We start from the raw sequence: 20,861 nt of genomic DNA, 5'->3' as shown, positions 1-20,861 counted from the left end.
ACAAGGTCCCACAGTGTAATCAAGTTGACTGAAAATCAGAACCTGTGGCAATTTGTCAATGAATTTAGCAGCATTGGCTAGTTCAGCTGCTGCTCTTATCTCTTCAATAGTTGCACCATCCTTTCCATATGCAATATTATCCTTAATGCTGGATGCAAATAACACAGGTTCCTGGCTGACAAGACCAATTTTCCCTCTAATCCATTTGAGCTGAAATTCTTTGAGGTTAATTCCACCTATAAGAACTTCGCCAGCATTAGGGTCATAGAATCTCTCTATCAGACTAATGACTGTTGACTTCCCACTTCCACTTTGTCCAACCAAAGCTGTAGTTGTGCCACTTGGGATAGAAAGAGAGAATCCATTGAATATTAGTTCATCTGGTCTGCTTGGGTAACTGAAATAAACATCCCTTAGCTCTATATCTCCATGAATGTCATCTAACGTCCTTCCCTTTGTGTCATAAGCATCTATCACTGGCTTCCTCCCTATAGTTTCAAACATCTTAAATGCTGCAGCTTGTCCTGCAGCGAATGCACTCATGCAGGGAGATGCCTGTCCTAGAGACCTGAAATATCCATATGGAATCAAAAAATGAGAGACTGACGAATAATTTAGAAACTAAGATGTACAAATACCAATCTGAATGTTTAAATTTTTTGCTTGCTTTTTATGAAACAAAAACAGGAGGAAATTTCCATTTATTAGGTACAATGAGAATATAACCATATTAGCATATGAAAGCTATTAGTAGTAAAACAAGAAAAGAAATGCAGCTCACATGGAACCAGATAACACGGCAAATATCACGGACAGCACTTGACCCCCATTATATCCTTTCTCCAGTATCATCTTTGCACCAAACCATGCTGCCAAAGCGTAAGTGCAGAAGCGTACAAACGTAGCTGTGCCAAGACCAAAACCAGAAGCCAAGCCTTCCTGAACGCCTGAATTGTAAGCTTTTAAAACATATTTCTTGTAACTAATTATAGCTTGCTTCTCACCGGTGAATGATGCAACCTAGACAACAATCAAGTTCAATGTCATTATTTTTATAAAACTTAAAAGCAGAACCAAACACATTATTTCAAGATAAAACTCCAAAATATCCCAGGCACATATTTTGTTATGACAACATGACATACTGTTCTGATTGAGCCAATCGTCTGTTCAACTACATTTGCTGCTTTTGCATAAGCACTTTGTCCCCGGGACGCCATCTTGGGTATGATGATGGACATAACTGCACCAGATGCCACAAGAAGAGGAAGAGAGGATAACATGACAAGGGTTAGAAGCCACCCTTTGATAAATGCTACCACAAAGCCACCGATGAATGTAGTAGTCAGTTGCAAAAATTTCCCAACCTGCACAAACACAATTTTTAAACCCCTGGATCTTGTGCAAAGATACGCAAAATACAGGATCATTGCTTTTGATGTAAATGTAACAGCACTTTAGTACCTTCTCACCCATTGCATCCTGTATTAGGACGGTGTCAGCAGACATTCTGCTAACAACCTCGCCAGTGTTTTTTTCCTTATCAAAGAATGCAACATCTTGCCTCAGAATAGTCTTCAGATATAAACGCCTTATTCGTGCAGCCTGTCGCTCCCCTGTCACCATCCAACAAGCCACCTCTGGCAAACAACAAAACATATTTCTCAACTCAACAACTGATACTGATGAACAAAAGAACAATAAGCAATAAAATTTTGAAGTGATTGGAATATGCAATGTACTTACGAAGGAAAGCTGCTAGAGCCGCACCCAGTGCCAAGTAGACAAATTTTAGACAGACCTAAAATTTTGGAGGAAACCAATTTATAAGATCTTCACGTAACAATTTTAAGATGTCAGAAAAGAAAGAATAGGGTTGCTAATACATCCCTGAACATAGGTTAATACTCAATTCAAGCTCCAGTATATTATTATATAAGCAGCTGAAATATATCAAATTCTTATCTCTGAAAAGTATTTAAATCATAAGTCTTAAAATTTAAATCACATCTTTCAGTCAAAAGGTTGGACCTTATCAATTACAACTTATGCAGAATATCTGTACCTTGGAAACTGTATCAACCATGTTGGGGCTATTCTGGTTTTGTCCAAAAGAATTGGACAATTCCCCGAATAGCAGAGTCATAAGGGGCATACATATCCCATTCCCAACGGCACCAATTGTGCCAAGGATCATCAGCAAAATATCAGTGGAATCTGCAAATGAGAACAGTTTCCGAAATGGAACAGTGCTAGTTTTCTCATCCCCTTTGCTCTTCTTTGAGTCTTCTTGATCACCATTCATGCTGGAGGTTTTCTCTTCTTCTGCATTGCTTTTTGATGTGGTGGCTGCATCTGTGTTTGTTTGGCTGTCCAAGCCATTCTCCACTGCCATTTTATCCAAGATCCCAATGCAATTTTTAGTTACTTTAATCAGGATAAACAGAATCTATTTGGCCCCTGAAGCACACAATTAATGGTTGAAATCAGTAACTTATAAGCCAAGCTGGAAATTTCAAACTAGTGGGACTTAAGAGAAATACTAACTTAGCATCATCACTAACCGATAAAATGATATATATATATATATATATATATATATGAGAGCTCATCTCTTCTTCCATTGCCCTGTGGCTAGAGCAATTTGGTTTTCTGCTTGCTGGGGGCTGAGAGCTCATAACCATAACATCAGAAGCAATACAGATATCATAAAGCTGATCTTGAACCCTCCCAACCCCTCTGCTTCTGACATAGATGAAGAGCTCATCTCTTCAACTATGGCCTTCATTTTAGATGAGATATGGTACCTGAGGAATCAAGTAAACTTCCAAGATGGCACTGTTGATGCTCAATTATCCTGTAATCGTATCTGTCAAAGGGCTTTGGAATTCTCAAAGTTAGCTGATGTAGAGCATCTCACCCAGTTGTCACTCCCCATCTCATGGTCACCTCCCCCGGAAGGAGTCTTAAAGCTCAATGTCGATGCAGCAGTCAGCAACTCCTTAACAGCACTTGCAATGGTTGCAAGGGATCATACAGGTACACCAATAAAAACTTGGATCAAACCGTACTGTAGTTGCCTCCCTGCCCAAGCCGAAGCTGCAGCAGTGTTTTGGGCAGTTAATCTCGCCTTAGCTGAAGGATGGACGAAGGTTGTGATTGAAGGAGATGCGAAAGATTGTTTTGATGCTCTTTCAGTTCAAGGTCTCCAGCCTAATTGGATCATTAGTAACTTTGTTTGTGATATTCTTGCTTTAAGTAGGGCTTTTTTTTTCTGTTTCCTTTGTTTGGGTTAGAAGAGTCTATAACTCTGCAGCTCACTATGCTGCCAAGATAGCTCTTAGGACCCCCTGCACTATGTTTTTCCTTAAGGATAGTCTGCCATTAGAGTTACTAGAGGTTTGTAAGGCAGACTTCCCCCCTTGTTCTGCACTTTTTTAATGAAGTTCCATTGAAGTTTAGCAAAAAATATATATATATATATATATATATGAGAAGTTAAAATGATAATAGTACAACAGGGAATTGACCTAGCATCTTTGTCTTGAATTCAACTAAAGTGGCCATTTAGAAAGGGAAATTTTAGCACAAAAAGGAAACGGAAGGGAAATATTGTACTTTTTTTTATGTTGAACTTTTCAGATGTGAAATCATTGTTCATGTTCTATAGATTTAGATGTTAATATCTTAAACTAATATTAGAGTACTCTACTAATAGTGAAGTTAAGCTGATTTAGACGATTGATATTATCATTTCCAGGATAAGTAAGCAGTGTCGGCTCCAGAAATTTTGTCTAGAGTGTTTCTATTGTACTTTGAAAAAATTTCAGATCATTTTGGTCTATTTCGGGTGTTTCGGTAAATACCGGCCGAAATTCAAGATTTGGCCTTATAAAAAAAAAAAAAAAAAAAAAAAGTCTTAAAACCAAAACAAATTTGCATTATGTACACCGAAAAACCTCAAAAGGAAAAAAAAAAATGAAAAGAAAATAAATGAACAAAGATACCTGTACAATAAACTATAAATTCATTTGAAATATTAATAAAATTATTAATTATTATTATTTAGTTGTTTCATAAATTTGTTTATTTTTTATAAACTATAATTTGTTGTATTATTGTTTCATTAATTATTAAATTATTAATTATTGTTTAGCCTAACATAATTTAATTTGTTTGACTTTTATAATGTATTAATTAATTAAATTATTAATTATTAGTGTTTAGTTTCTTCATTAATTTTTTCTCATGTCTCTCTCATTAATTTTTTAATCTAACATGTCTTTCTCTCATTGGTAGAAAATCTACCACCTATATTCAAAAATTATTTTTTTTTTCATCTCATTAGACACTAGACAGGTTGTATACAGCTTGCTTGCACTTTAGGATGAGACTTGCACGCAAAATAAAAACATCAACTCAAATTAAAAATAAAAATAAAAATCTGGATCTCTCTCTTCTTGTCTTTTTTTTTTTTTTACCAAATAAACATGCATTAAACATAGAAAGGGGCCTACAGGAAAGTTCAAACAGCCCAATACAGTCCAAAATATCTCACAAGTCAGACAAGAAAACAAGTAGTAAAATAAAGGCTAAGTCTAAAACACGGGCTAAAACTAGATTAGGAACCCAAAAGCAGAGAGTGAGCGGTCCTTGTTGATGCAGATAGTTCACAGATCTCTTCTTGTCTTTAGTTTCCACTTTCACTTCTCACATTTCAAGCTCTCTCTGGTCTCTGGTCTCAAGACTTTCTCCAGCTGCCCCTGTCATCACCATGTCTCTACCTCACTCTCTTTCCACCATGTCTCTCCCTCTGTTGGCTTATTTACGGAGTACTAATGCCTTAAGGCAACTCAACGAAGCTGGTTTTTTTTTTTTTTTTTTTTTTTGTGATTGTTCTGTTACAATTTTTTTTTCTCCTTCCAGATTCTCTGTTACAATTTTTTCTTTTTTTAGATTTTAGTTCAAAATCTGCTTCTTCAGCCAGATGTCAACATGGAGTCGGCCCCTGCTCCCTCTTCCAAGATCATTGTACTCTGAATGAAAGATATTTCTGTAAAAAGTTTTCCTTATAAATAGCCCCTAAAGGGCTTTGTAAGAGGGCAGAGTGAAGAAAGGAGAAAAAGAATCCCTATAAGATGTCCACTAGCAGATCCAATGTAAAAAAGTTGTTAAGTCTAATAATATCCTTAACTTTGCTGTATTTAGTTCTGTGTTCCATTCCTTATTTTCATGTAATCTTTTATCTCTTCTTAGTCGTATATTTTGTAAACCAATTTCCATAATCTTCTTACACCCTCTATTTCAATCTTCCCTCTCCTCTTCTTCTTTTGTAGTAATAATAGTTGGTATCGGAACCTGTGATCAGTTTCACTCTCCTTTGATTAGTATATTTGATTATTGTCTTGATTAGTATGCTCTATGGTTTACAGTTGCCACAATCTGTGGATCCTCTATATTAATCACATCAGAACACTGGATTTGATAATCAAATAGAACACTAAGGGGTTTGCCTTTAAAGATTTCAAAGAATCTGCTTTTCCATAGTAACCTTGTGGACGTTTCAGCCTAAAATTGGCATTTTAGTCCTGTTAGGTCTTTGGTAAACAGTTCTATCTGAAAGAAACTATCATGGCAAGTTCATCTTCAGAAGTCATTGATATCACTAAGCCTGGCTTTGATCTTTCCCTTCGAAAATCCACTGCAAATAGGTTAGATTACTTGTATGAAATTTCCCATGTTCCTGAAGATAGTAAAATCCCTATTACTGACTTTTCCATTGTAAATCCTTATACTATATTTGATAAACCCCAAGTCTCTTTCAAAAAATCCATAAAAAAACTTTTAGGTCCTTCTCAACTTTCTACTGTAAAAGAATATGTCCAAGCCTCCAAGTTTGATCAGTATAATATCCCAACAAGTGAAACGGAGAACTTCATTACCCTTGCCCTTCCAAGAGAAACAAGGATATACCCATCTTCATTTTGGAGTAGTTAGGTTAGCATTAACTTTCCATGGAAGGAAAGGACTCCCAGTAGTCTCTAGAGTTTCACTTCTTGATTCTAGATTTCTGGAATACCAAAATGCAGTTATAGGGACAGTTCAAACCACCTTAAATGCGGGAACAGTCTTTGTCACACTTTTCCCTAATTTTAATATGTCCCTTAAAGACCCCCATCTTTGTGATGCTCTTAAGGTATATGTCCAAATTACAGGAGCCTCCCAGGTGCAAGACACATTTGCTGCCACCCTCCACTACCAGCTTGCTTATAGATTACAGAATCATGCTTTCGACATGGCAGTCCCGGATATGGCCCAATCTAATGATGCCTTATTAATTCAAGTTGATCCGGGAATGACACCTATGTGTACGTTTGTTCCAAGACAATTCAATAGAGAGCAGATGACTTCTCTCTTTCTAGAGTCATGGATTACGAAATATGAGATGCTCCATCAAGCAGCTAAACCAATTCAATCAAAGACTCCTCTTTTTATCAGAAAAGAGAATGGGGAAGTAGAGACAAAATTCCTGGCAGCTCCTCCATAAAAGAAAGATGTAACAGTCTTTCCAACGCAGATTGCTATGCTCCAACCAGTCTCGTATGTTAAAGAAGATGGTCTTAAGATTCAAGGATTTCGAGAAGATGGGAAGCCTTGTTATGAAGGAAAATCATCCACTAGCCACATTTGGTGGGATGTTTGTGATTGTATTGATTGTCAAGAAGAAGAGACGTTTGAAGCAGATCCTTCGCAAAGAAAGAAAAAATCTTTCCAGCAAAAACTTAAAGAAAGATATGAAGCAAGAGATCAAGAAGTTGACCTCCTTGGAGAACCATCTGAAAATTTTGACTATTATGTTCTTTACCCTAGAACCAGAAAATGAACCCTTTCCTCCTTCCCTTCTTGCAAAGAAAATCTAAACCAACACCAGAAACCTCCATTAATCCCATATTACCAGCAAGTCCTTCCACAAATACCAAAATACCATTCACTTCCTACTACCCAAATACATAATCCTCCACCTTGTTACATGTTTGACCAAGCCTCACCTTCCTATTCCCAAAACTTTCCTCCACTAGAAAGTTTTGATCACCCCCAGACCAATACCAAACATATCTGGAAAATTAAAAACCCTGTTGGAACCAATCCAGATGGAACCAAAAAACAAGTGTCTTCTACAGAAGTAGCCTTAAACTGGCAAGCAGAAAATGCTATGGCCCAAAACAAAGTCCTCTCAAAGATACTTGATAATTAGCAAAAGATGGCGGAGGTAGTTACTCACACCTTTTCCGCCTCAAATGCTCTAGTCCAAGATTTGAAGAAAAAAATTAAAACTGTTGAATAGGAGTTGGCCACAATTACCTCCACAGTCAAAGACTTGTCTGTATCTTTTCCCCTTATTGGACAAAAAGAAAAAGAAAGGAAGCAGTTGTTGCTACAGCTTCAATCTATGGAAAGATCACAGAAGGAACCTACTCTCACTCCTCCCATACATGTTCATATGCCTCTCCAGTCACGGCAATCATTATACAAGGACTTGTCGGTACCACCGACCTCCCCATTTTCACCAACTTCTCCTTATCAAAACCTCCAGCCACTGGTTATAACATATCCTGATTACAATCCCTTCAAACCAAGTGGAATCTTTCCGACCATCACATACTCTACCCTATCTCAACCAGAGTCCCAAAGTAAACCACAAAATGAGTCCTCCCTAATAAAAAAGGACAAAGAGCCATTATACCAACTTCCAGATCCAACTATAGGAGCCTCTTCAAGACCTCCATACATGAATATGTTAGCCATGAATCCTAATCCCCCAAACCCAATCTCCTCATTTCTCAGAACCCTTACCCTTCAAGACCCCAAAGAACCTTTTGTGCTCCCTATAATAGAAGACTCAGACTTAGACTTGTCTGATCTTGGTTTGGAGGAAATATTCATGACTGATCCAAAAGAAGAAGAGGAAGATGATGTTCTCCATCCCCAAAGGCCTCCATCTCCACCACCTTTTGTCCCAGACCACCAAACCAGATTGTCTTACTCACCAACCACAGATTCAAAACATTTGTTCACCCTTGACAATGTTCCTCCCTCCAAATGGCATGATGAGTTCTTTAACATGTACTCCTGGTACATAGCTGAATTTCAAGCCCCAAATGCCACTGTTTCTCAGATTATTGCCAAGTTTGTTGCAAGGATTACAGGAAGATTACGAGAATGGTGGATCAATTTGGGAGAATACAGACAGAGACAGGCAGCTCAATGTAACACATTGGAAGATTTCTTTACAATTGTCCATAATGAATTTCTGGGTGCACCAACTCATTATAAGGAGGTAGCACGAGAAGAATTTTTGCTAATGAAATGTTGCTCATTTCAAAGAAAAGATTTGGAGAAACATTTTGACAAGATGTCTAGAAGATATTACTCTTTCAATGGTATGGATGATGTCAATGCTAAGCATACCTTCCTCAATTCCCTCCCAGAACCATTAGGGGATGAGACACTTTGCATGATGAATCTCCAGAAAATAACTCTGCAACAAGCCTCCTTGGGAGAAACTTACCAACATGCTCTCATTGCCCTTGAAAAACTCTGCAACCAGAGAAAATTTCTTTCAGAAATAGACAAAGTTCATAGCAAGCTCAGAGATAATTGCAAAAGAAAGGATTTGCAGATAAAGTGTTATGACAAGAATTGTTCCTGTTCAACAAAGAGAAGAGATCATTTCAAGAAATATTCGTGGAAGAAAAAACATTATGCAAGTCCCAAGAAAAGATTTTCAAAGAAGAAAATTTTGAAGTTTCTTCGACGAAAGCAGTTTAAAGGAAAAACTTCAAAAGTCTGCTTTGTATGCAGAAGATCGAGACATTTTACAAAAAATTGCCCAAAGAAGGACAAAGCAGCAAAGCTTCTTGAACAAGCCCAGATCCATGCAGAGGATACTCCATTTTCAGACGTAGAATCGCTTTTCTCGTTGGATGATGAGTATTCCCCTCAAGCTTTGGTTGTCATGGCCTATTCCACTTCAGAGGAAGATACAGATCCGGGCAATGATGAAGACTTAGAACCAGAAATCCAAATCATCTATACATCCCAGCCTATTATAGCCCCTTTAACCAATCCCACCCCTATAACCCAGGTACACATCCTCTTAGACACCTACTCCATACCTATCCTAGTAATAGCCCTATTTGATACAGGGGCAGCAGCAACAATTCTCCACCCCAAGATTTTTCCTGCTGAATGTTGGTTACCTCATAATCAAATGTTCAGAGCGGCAAATGGTGAAACATTCCTTATCACTTTGAAAAGTAAACCTCTGCTCATCAGAATCTTTCTGACTCTTACCATTAAACACCAAGTCCTTGGATCCCCTCTCACAGGAAGAGACCTTCTCATAGGATTTGATCTCCTACATCAAATTCCTAACCTCAGATGGTCCTTAAAAGGACTTATGCACAAATAACACCTTCTCACATGGACCCAAGTTCCCCATCTGTTCACAGTTGACCCCTTTCAGTCTTTAAAACTCCAGATTATTCACGACTGTTGTGCAAATACCCATTCTGAATTCCTCCTTAAGAATTCAAACCCACTGTGGAAAAACCCGAACTTTTTCATATCCCTTCCCTTCAAGAAAAATGAAGATGTTAATCCCACAAAAGCCAGTCATCGGGGAATGAATCCAGAACATTTAACCCTAGCCAAATAAGAGCTTACCACCCTCCTTTCGGAAGGCCTCATTGAACCAACCACCTCTCCATGGGCATGCGAAGCCTTTTATGTTAACAAGCATTTCGAACAAGTCAGAGGAAAACTCAGACTGGTGATTAATTATCAGGATCTTAATCACTTCCTTGCAGATGACAAATTCCCTCTGCCAAACAAAAGTGCACTCTTTCAACATCTTTCAAATGCAAAGATTTTCTCAAAGTTTGATCTGAAAGCAGGATTTTGGCAATTGGAAATCCATCCAGAAGAAAGATACAAAACAGCTTTTTGCATCCCTGATCACCACTATCAATGGACTGTCATGCCTTTTGGCCTCAAAAATGCCTCATCCCAATTCCAAAAGGCAATGTTAACGTTGTTCCAGCCACTCCTAAATAATGCATTGATTTATGTAGATGATATTCTCCTGTTTTCCAAGGATGAAGAATCCCATGAGAAATTGCTCACTGAATTCTATAATTTAGTGAAATCACAAGGAATTATGCTCTCGGAAAAGAAGATGATCATTGGACAATCCTCCATAGATTTCTTGGGGGTAAATATTTCAGATGGAAAGTACGTATTACAGCCTCACATAGCTGCCTCTTTTGGTGAATTCACAGATAAGCTCACAAGTGCTAAATAGATACAGCAGTTTCTTGGAATTGTTAATTACATGTCAGATTTCATTCCTAAAATCTCCAAGTATAGAAATTCTCTAGCCCAACTGATGAAAAAATGTCTTCCAGAATGGAATTCTGTCCATATAGAAGCAGTCCAACAGTTGAAAAAATTGTCAGAAAAGCTTCCTCCTTTGCAAATCCCAGGAACAGGCAAACGGATATTGCAAACAGATGCAAGTGATGAGTATTGGGCAGCAACTCTTTTTGAAGAACTTGATGGTAAAAGAAATATTTGTGGGTATAAGAGTGGTGCATTTAAACCTTCAGAATTGCACTACCACTCTACTTTTAAAGAGATTCTTGCAGTCAAACATGGGATTGAAAAATTACAGTTTCATCTTCTTAGGCATCACTTCCTGGTAGAAATGGATGTCTTCCTTCCCTAAAATGCTTCAGTTCAAAAGGAAAATACTTCCACATCCTCAGTTACTTAGATGGTCAAATTGGTTTTCACAATGGTCCTTTCAAGTCAAGCACATCAAAGGAAGAGATAACCTTATCACTGATTATCTTTCCAGAAAGCCACCAGTCCTCAATACCACAATTCTCCCTTCCCCCTTATGTGTATACCCTGTTACAGATCCTTGCTCATCATCAAATCCTTCTCCTGCAATTCTTAGTGATATCCTTAATATGATAGAGAATCTCCCTCTAGAAATAAAAGACCAAATAAAGACTTTAACTCTTCAAGGCAGAGCCAAAAGGATTATCAGAATCCTCCATAATTACCTTAGAAATCACCAACCCCACTTCCTTGCTATTTTCCTTGATATTGACCAACCATGGAAAACCCCTTTTGCCTTCTGGATAACAAATTGGACGGTTGCACATTATCTCTACATGTGGTATTTACTTAATGAGTATCATTTGTGCATCCATTTTGAGCCAGAATTTTACAAATACATTTTCCCATGTGAAAATAGATATTTTCATAAATTCTGGTTTAACATTTTGAAAAATGATGCCTATGATGGAGAATGGATAAAATATCCTTCCATAGAACACCCAAGATTTGCAAGCAAGATTACTTCAGCAACTTTGATTGTTAAGCTTAACTCCAAAAATGATGTTCGTACAGAAGGACATTTCTACCCTGTAGAAATACAGTGGCTTACCAATCCAAATGGCACTTTACATACACATCGAGACCCATCTTGGGTATCCTGTTACTATGCTCACACATTGACAGAATCCCTAAATAAAGGGATCTTATCTCAAACAGTACCCATGGACCCAGAAACCTGTAGAAAGCAATTACCACATGAAGACCATTGGGAAATGCCAAATCCTCTTGAGGGGTATGATGACCCTTATTACCATAACCATGATCCAGACGTAAATGCTGATGTAGATGAAGAATGGTTCCAAGGAAGAGATGGATGGGACTAGACTTTCCTAATATATTGTACTTTAAAAAAAAAAAGACCCTAGAAACACCTTCAGACGTTTCATCCTTATCCCTCCAGCATACCTTACAGCTCATCCTCCCAGCTGTCCACCTCTGCAGTAAGGACCCTTACCATGCACCTGCTCCACAGCCTCATCATGACAAGATGAGACCTCTGCTTCTTCAGCCAGATGTCAACATGGAGTCGGCCCCTACTCCTTCTTCCAAGATCATTGTACTCTGAATGAAAGATATTTCTGTAAAAAGTTTTCCTCATAAATAGCTCCTAAAGGGCTTTGTAAGAGGGCAGAGTGAAGAAAGGAGAAAAAGAATCCCTGTAAGATGTCCACTAGCAGATCCAATGTAAAAAAGTTGTTAAGTCTAATAATATCCTTAAGTTTGCTGTATTTAGTTTTGTGTTCCATTCCTTATTTTCATGTAATCTTTTATCTCTTCTTAGTCGTATATTTTGTAAACCAATTTCCATAATCTTCTTACACCCTCTATTTCAATCTTCCCTCTCCTCTTCTTCTTTTGTAGTAATAATAGTTGGTATCAGAAGAAATAAAAAAATTTAAATTATTATATATAAATTTTTTTTTTTCAAGTCAAGGTGTTCCTGGGAACACCCTGGACTCTAAGTGGCGTTGCCACTGTAAGTAAGGTTGATGCAGACAGTGACAGAAACTAAATCAGCAGGAAGCTAAAGATGTCAATCAAGCCCTCGTTTTTACTCCACCAGAAGAAACAAAAGAAGAGACAAAAATTGTTTCTAATCATTCAGCATACAGTTAGAGAATGTAGCCAAATTAATCACAGCCAATGCAAATTCGGTATCTTTACAATCTTGATCATACCAAAATAGTATCAAATTTTCTTCTACAAAGGCTCCGCTTGAAGTGCAAACAAATAACAAAGATGAGAGAGAGAGAGAGAGAGAGGTGGTTTATTATAGTCTGCAGCTTGTAATAACAGTTTTTGCAACTTGTTACTAACATATATTCTTTGGTTCTGAAGAAAATGTTATTCATCCAAAAAAATTCCAACTTCAAAAAGGTGCCCATGAAGCATGATGGGTCCAAAAAAGGGAACAAAGAAAGTAAAATGAATAAACTTTGTTATGCTTTGGCAGGATCAGATCTCTGCAACCCCATGGCTCCCGTCAAAAACATCTAAAACCTTTGATAATTCTGAACTTTCCAATCAAGACAACGATAAGCATTTCATTCAATCATCATAGTTGTATCATGGTAGAGCATTTAATGAGCGAAAGTACAAAAACCCATCCGACAAAGGTATTGAGAAAGATAAATTGCCTAGGAAGATTAAAAAAAGAAAGGGCACCTTAAAAATGACCAGTGTCTGAGATCCACAGGTGCTACCTTATTAGTGCACTTTTAGGGAACGTCTGTTTTTATTTAGCTGTTCAAGTACATTATATGTATCTAAACAGTTTCCACATATATATATATATATATATATATATGCACTTTGTCTTTGCTTGAAGCGAAAGCACAACTATTTAAAAGTCTGCCACTGTCAATAGATTTCACATGAGGTCCGAGGTGTTCATGGTCAAACAATTTAGAATTTTTAGTAAAGTACATAGATTCTCGGAGAACACTGAAAAGGCAACTAATCCTACTAGCTTGTGTTTTCTTTTAGAGAAATGATACGTCTACAATATTTTTACAACATTCTTACAACAAATCCTAAGTGACAGGTTGTTATTGGTTGTTATTATTGGGGTAAAAAACTAATCTTAGTGTTAGTTTCAAATTTGAATCAATAACAAATAACCACCTATGATTTATTGTAAAAATATTATAAATGTAGCATCTCTCTTTTTTTATTCTTTTTTATAACGAAAAACGAAATACAACTTTGAAACGCCTCTTAATTTGAGATTTGACAAACCGTCCCCATACAATATTAGACACACTGTTCTTAGTTTCTTACTCAATAAGAAAAACAGTATGTCATCAAAATAATAATAATAAAAGCAAAACAGTAAATCTTGTATTAGAATTTCAAGAATACTGTTAAAGAATGAAATACTATATATACCACCTTCAAAAACCGAGGTGATTAATGGTTTAATTTGTTTAGATGGATCACAATAGAACACTTGTACAAAATATTAGTATTTTTCTGCTAACGTTTTCTGCTTAGAAAAATACAATACGCAAATATTTTTTTTAATGATATTTTTTATAGTTGTTGAGATAATATGGTGAGATCAATGCAAGAAAAGAAATATGATAGAGTAATTTTATTCTAATTACATTTTGTCGTGTCACCATAGTAGAACAGTTGTGATAAATTTTGTCATCTTATAATATGATAAGGAAATGTCAGGTTCATGTTAAGTAACCTAATAATTTTGTGTTTAAAACAAGTCTAACGACTTGTTAGATTCAAATAAAAGTATAAATTTTAACAAAAAATCTCATTTTAAAACATTTGTCTATGTATCGTATGATACGTACGATTTTATGATATGATACGATTTATACGATATACATACTATATCGTACGATTCATAAGTACTTACAATACGCCAATACGATACAAAACTTTTTACACACGATATGATACTGACAACTATGCTAACGAACTAATTAATGGCAAGTTGGTGAGATAGTTGTATGTTTGTTATTGTGAGAATGACGCAATCACTAATACATGTTTTATTCTTTACTTGTTTGAGAGAGAGTGATTTGGGATCACTCGATAGACAGGAGCTAGTGCAAGAAGATTTTAAGAATTTTTTATGAAGTGTGTAATAATTAAAAGGGAAAGGTTAACAAATGTCCTAAGAGTATTGGGTTATGAACTATCTTTAAAAATATCTTATAGAAAAATGATAAAGTAATTAATTTTGTAAACATCTTTTTATATTTTCCATAAAAGTAGTATAAAAACTTTTCTATTGTAGTTTATTAATAATTGCCTTAAGAGCACCCATAAATGTGACCCTTAACTTAATTACAAAATTTTTCTTCAATGAGTGAGTTCTAGCTATGAGGAGAGAGAGACTTAGAGATTCTAATTAGTAGCCTTGCTTCCTTAGACATAATCTCTTGCCGATTGTGTTGTTTCTTAGGGTTAAATATTGATGCATTTTTCTTGAGAGAGACTCATTAACTGTTGTATTAACTGAGTGCCTAACTACTTCAACAATCCTAAGTCCAACATGTGCAACTGAATTCTTGTCTCATATAAATGCGACAAGCATCTCTTTTATTCTCATTAGACATACTCAAGTTTTTGTTTCTATCTTTCTGAGTAATAAGATGTAAATGAATCATATTATTAACCGAGAAAATTAACTGATATCCCAAAGTATTGATTTAACAAATAATTTTAAAAACTTTTTATTAGAAAACAATGTAATTGATTTTCTGACAGTTTTTAATATTTTTCATAAAAGTGGTATTAAAACTTTCCTAATATTAACAAATACACTGAAGACACTAGTTAACCGGACCCTATTATTAATGAGCATATATATATATGTGTGTGTGTGTGTGTGTGTGCGCGTACCCAAAATATATGGCTTTTGGGCTTAACCTCTTCTTGGGCTCACAATCTATTTGTTTTGTGGGCTTTTGTGTTTCCTACTGTGGGTGGTTCTATGCTCAGCGTACCTAAATACACTCCTATCTCCCCAAGCCTTTCTCTTTTCCTCACATAATCACTCCTTTGCTCTCTTTAAGTGTTTTACTCTTTTTCTTAGTATTCTTTCCAAAATTGCGAACCCATTTTTCCTCGTTCTCTCCTCCTATTTATAGGCTAGGATAAGTGGAGAAGTAATGATTACTTCTCCTTCTTAGTATGAATGGAGGTCCAATTCTATCATCTCAAAGTGGACATTCTATCAGAAAGGTGGGAGTGGCATTGGAACTAATTCCCACTTTTGTCATCTACTCAGTAGTTATGATGTTAAATGCACGGCCAGGCAGCTGGGCACGGTGCGCCTCCGGGCAAGAACTCCTTTGTCCAGATTAGAAATGACTGGGGGGGGGGGGGGGGGGGCGTTTGCTTAAGGTGTTCACTGTGGTCTTATTTCAGGTTCCCGAGCCCAAATTGTGCTCGGAGGACTCTGGGCCGAGGCTTAGGGTCCAAGTACGAGGATGGTTGTATGACATGCTGTGAGGCTTGGGCCTGAGGAACATGGGTTCAAAGGCCCAAACCCTGTATCGGGGGCCAAATTCCTGTACAATAGCCCCCCCTTGATTCGTGCCCAGTTACCTAGAATGAATCAAGGACAATCAAGCAGTGGTAGTGGTTTCCCGAGAATCTTAACCGTCAGTTGTTAAGTGATACAAATGCCCATCAATGCCACCTTAAAAGAAGCATGGCACCAGACTGTCATGTTCAGCAATAATTATGAATTGCCAGTTCGCGAACTGTCTGATGGTTCGTGAACCGAGCCCACACATGTGGGAGTTATTTAGAGGGATAAGAGAGGTTTTCCCACATCTTTTGCATTAAATGTTCTTTATTCGTTCGTTGGCTCCTATAAATAGTTCTCTCTGAATCTCTACTTCACTTTTACATTCTTTATTCTCCAAACTATCTCTCTGCTAAGCATACTGTTTTCGTGCACTCATCTTCCAGCCCAGAACACCATTCCTTCCTAGAGTCCCAAAGTAAGTCCTCTTTGCCTTTCCTTTCATATCCTCTCCTTCTTTCAATTTTCTTTTAATCTTAGTTTAGGAATGGTTATTCTCACCTCCTATCTTCAGAGGCATCCTTGGCTAGCTTTAGGGCAACCTACAATGTCCCTAGAGACGTTGATATCACCTACTGCCACGAGAGCGATATCAACCTCCGTAGGCATACCGGGGTAAACACCATATTTTTCCCTTTAATGGCTATTATCAAGGGTGGGGTTAGATTCCCAATTGACCCTCTCATTATAGACACCCTTAGGTTTTATGGTTTGTGTCTCGACTAACTCCCCCCTAATTTTTACCGAGTGGTGAGTTGTGTGAGTAGGTTAAACCACATATTTGGTTTGCAGTTAAACCACCACGATATTAACTTATGTATAGTTTGTGCGGAAATATTAGGTCTAATTATTACCTAAAAACCAAAGATATGCAGGTACGGCTGATATCATACCTTCCCAATTCTAACAGAAACTAAACAGGGGAATTTTTCTAGTTGAGCGGCAATTGGTTTGCCGACGTGCTCCCTTACCCATTCTCGCCACGCGATGTTGGTCGGTATCAAGAACTCTTATTTACTTTAAGTTGGCATCTTTTAATTAGCTGTTCATGTATTGACCTAATCAGTCTTTTTTGTTGATCTGTTGTAGAATCAAAAAGGTTCCAACCAGATCTTCGAGTTGTACATGTACAAGAGCTTAATTTTGTACTTAGATCAGAAGTTTTTGTTCATACGGACGGACAGCACCGAGCATCCCATTTGATACTCGACATTGGCCCCGTATATTTGACCTGGAAAGCATTCAACTAGACATTGCTTGTAGATAGCCCACTCCTATCGTACATAGACCTCGGCCCCAAGTATATCACCATAAAGTCCACGTGCCTATTGAAGCGCCAGATGCCCCCACCCAAGTAGTTGAGCCAGTAGAAGCCGAGACTGATCAGGATGCAGATATAATGACCAGAAGGAAGATGACTGTTGACCATTTTATACTCGGCTCTCAGCCTCCAGCCCAGCCTCAAGGAGGGGATCATGCTCCCTCTCCCTTTACCGCCAGCCATCCTAAGAAGAAATAGCGGGTTGGTGACCAACCCCCCAAAGTCCCCAGTGATGCTCCTGCAAAGACACCTTCTCAGGGAGGGATTATGATCTAAGAACCGGTGGGCGATTCCCGGCCACATGCCAAGGGTAGTAAGGACGTGGCATCCTCATCTCAGTCTGTGAACATCTGGCAGTCCACTTTCAAGCTTGGTGATGGGCCTCTGCCAACATCGGCCAATATCAAGGCTTGGGCACAGGGCCAAGAGGGGAAGGTGGCCAAGAGCTTGGTGCATGGCCTCTTGCTTCCCGAAGACATCCACTTCTTCTCGGACGGGACTGAGGATTCCTTAGCACGGCAACTGCAGTGGCATACCGTGGCGGTAATTTTCCTCTCCTTTACTTATTGTTCATTTTAATGCATAAATAATCCCTTAGCCCTTATATTCATTACTTTTGTCACTAGTCCGCTCAATTGACTCATATCCTTAGTGAGAGAATGAAGGAGCTCACCGAGGACGCCGATCAAGAGAAAGTATTGAAGGATGTTGCCAATGCCATGGCTAAGGAAAAAAGCAAGGCTGCCGAGGTTGCCGATAAAAAGGCTCAGTCCTCGGAGAAAGCCCTGCTAGTGGCAGAGGGGAAATTGGCTGAGGTGAAGGATAGACTGGGGGGTGTTGAGCTTAAATTGGCAGAGGCAGCCAGTCTAAACTTGGCCCAGGTAGATGAGATAGCTGATCTGAAGGCGGCCCTCAAAACCTGTGAAAACAAATGGTATGACAAGGGCTTTGCGGATGCCCAGAAATCAAATGAGCCTGTCATTCATCGAGCCAGGCTTCACGAGTTTGGGGAGGGATGGTTGGCAACCCTTCAGACGATGGGAGTGCCCGAAGATTCCTCATTAAGCAATCCAGAGCAAATATCATATCCAGCTCCCCCTCCCCTTATTCAAAGCTGGGAGTGCCCGAAGATTCCCCACTAAGGAATCCAGAACAAATATCATACCTAGCTCCCCCTCCCCCTATTCAAAGCCAAACTGATGTTGCCAATAAAAAGGACACCCCCAGTATGAGGGAGTTGGTGAAGGCGATCGATGCCCATGTTGATCCCAAGGTCACCAGCCACCCTAATATCGCCGAGGACTCACTCCCAGTACCCACTAACCGAGGACGTGCCAAAGCAGCAAATTGATGACACAACCTAGCTATCACCTACTGATCCCGCTGTTTGATACTTATGCTTTTCACTAGTTTCTTTTATATGCTTTTATCCTTGTTTACTTTTCCTATATTTGTTTGTTTTGCCTAGAGTCACCGAGCTGTGGTAACAGAACAATATTTTTATTTTTCTAAGTTTTATTTCCCTACAGTTGCCGGGTTGTGGCGACTAAACATTGGTTTAAACTTTATTTGCTTGTTTCAATTGCGTTTATGAATGTTTGATACTAAGTTATTCTTTCGATCATGTTCTTTGATTGTTTTTATCTTTTTATCTATATATTCCAGATGATTGGGTAGTTTAATTCTCGGACCAACCCAAAATAGGTCACCTATCTGTAGAAAGAATTGACTTCTCAACGATAATTACTAGATTTGATGTATGTTGATTCTTTAAGAAGATGCAGGGCAATTACCTTCCCCGCGATTTGGGGTTGTATCTGAGATTATGGCTTTAGCCCTCCCTAAATGGTTTAACGTACTTCCTGTGTGTCCAGCAACTAGAATAGAGCTAGAGAGCTTGTTTCTATTCTTAAAATAGACCAATGTATGGTTCACATCCATCCAGGAACTAGCCTTCTGCCTTTGGATAAAATTTAGGATTAGGTTTCAACCTACCCAACCATTGTGATCTAACCCAAGAAGCAAGTGGAAACCTTACGCTAAATTCTTCTAAGAATAGAAACCTGCTCCCGGCTTGATTTTCATTGCCGAGAAAGTGAAAATCTTATGCTAAATTCTTCTAAGGACATAAACCTGTTCCCGGCTCGATTTTCATTGCCAAGTAGGTGGATTTGGATGAAAGACCACTTCCTCGGCCATAAAATGCCCACAATCTGAAGAAATTCTACCATTAAGTATCAAAACACGGGGGTACATGTTAAATGTAATATTATATGTGCATATTGTTAATTAATACAAAAGTGATGTTTGTCCATGCAGGTGTATTAGAACTTATGATTTTATCATTATTAACTTATTAAGCTTCGGTCGACTCACACGGGGAAATTTCGTATCAGATCTCCTGCTCCAAACTCCCTTTTCCTCACGTCCTTGTTGTATCTCTGGGCAAGTTTTTGTTGATATTCCGTCAACCGTATAGTCATTGATTCTCGGCGTTCTTCCAACATGTTCAACTGTTTCCTTATCAACTTTGAATTCTCGGTGAGAATGAATCCTGAAACCCGGGCACTGCATAAGTTCACTTCTATTAATATGACTACTTCTGCTCCATATGTTAGGGAGAACAGGGTTTCTCTTGTAGACCTTCTCGGGGTAGTTCAATATGCCCATAGAACATTAGGCAACTCGTTTGCCTACCTACCTTTGGTCCCTTCTAACCTCCTCTTCAAACCATTCACAATGACCTTGTTAGTGGCCTTAGCTTGGCCATTGCTCTGAGGGTATGATGGGGTGAAGTACCAATTTGTGATACTGAGGCTACCACAAAACTCGCAAAAAGCTTTGCTATCAAACTACAACCCGTTATCTAACACTAGGGACTCTGGTACCCTAAATCTTGTCATTATATTCCTCCATACAAACTTCTTCACATCCACGTCCCGAATGTTTGCCAACGCTTCTACTTCCACCCATTTGGTAAAGTAGTCCACGGCCACTAGGACGAACCTTCGATTTCCTGTCGCTCGGGGGAATGGATCAACGATATCTAGCCCCCACTATGTAAAGGGCCAGGGGCTACTAATGGGATTCAAGTTCCCTACCGGTTAGTGGGTCATTGGGGCGTGCTTCTAACATTGCTCACATTTCCGCGCATACCCATTAGCATCCTTTTGCATTTGCAACTACCAAAATCCTTTGGTTATTGCCTGGTGATCTAACGAATGCCCCCCCCCCCCACCTGACTATCGCACACCCCTTCTTGTAGCTCGACAAGTAGTTCCTCAACCTTGTTGAGGTGCAAACACTATAGGTAAGGCCCACCAAAAGATCTTCGATATAGCTTACGATCGACAGACAACCAATACCGAGCAGTTGCTCAGCTTACTTTTTTAGCTTCCTTCTCATCATCCAGCACATGGTCCTCGGCCCAAAAGTTGATGATTGGATTCATCCAACACGGCTCAATCGTTGCCACCAGTGAGACACCTGCTCCTGCACTGATACTTGGTTCTGCTA

General features: G+C 38.4%; 1 protein-coding gene across 2 annotated transcripts in view; it reads right to left on the bottom strand.

Moving 5' to 3' along the window:
• Positions 1-20,861, bottom strand: part of LOC115971753 (ABC transporter B family member 11-like) — a 50,403-nt gene that overhangs the window by 3,491 nt on the left and 26,051 nt on the right. The window contains exons 2-7 of one of the 2 annotated variants that reach the window (XM_031091780.1): positions 2,066-2,460; positions 1,747-1,801; positions 1,465-1,640; positions 1,146-1,367; positions 782-1,020; positions 43-568 (exon numbers count right to left, since the gene is read on the bottom strand). In XM_031091780.1, coding sequence (XP_030947640.1) covers positions 43-568; positions 782-1,020; positions 1,146-1,367; positions 1,465-1,640; positions 1,747-1,801; positions 2,066-2,395 — 1,548 coding nt within the window. In that variant the 5' untranslated portion in view covers positions 2,396-2,460. Of the gene's footprint in view, positions 1-42; positions 569-781; positions 1,021-1,145; positions 1,368-1,464; positions 1,641-1,746; positions 1,802-2,065; positions 2,518-20,861 lie in introns of those variants that run through there. The other variant, XM_031091781.1, reaches the window with a different exon arrangement.

This window comes from Quercus lobata, chromosome 12 (assembly GCF_001633185.2).
Source record: "Quercus lobata isolate SW786 chromosome 12, ValleyOak3.0 Primary Assembly, whole genome shotgun sequence".
Taxonomy (NCBI): Eukaryota; Viridiplantae; Streptophyta; class Magnoliopsida; order Fagales; family Fagaceae; genus Quercus; species Quercus lobata.
This window is presented reverse-complemented; position numbering and strand designations above follow the sequence as displayed.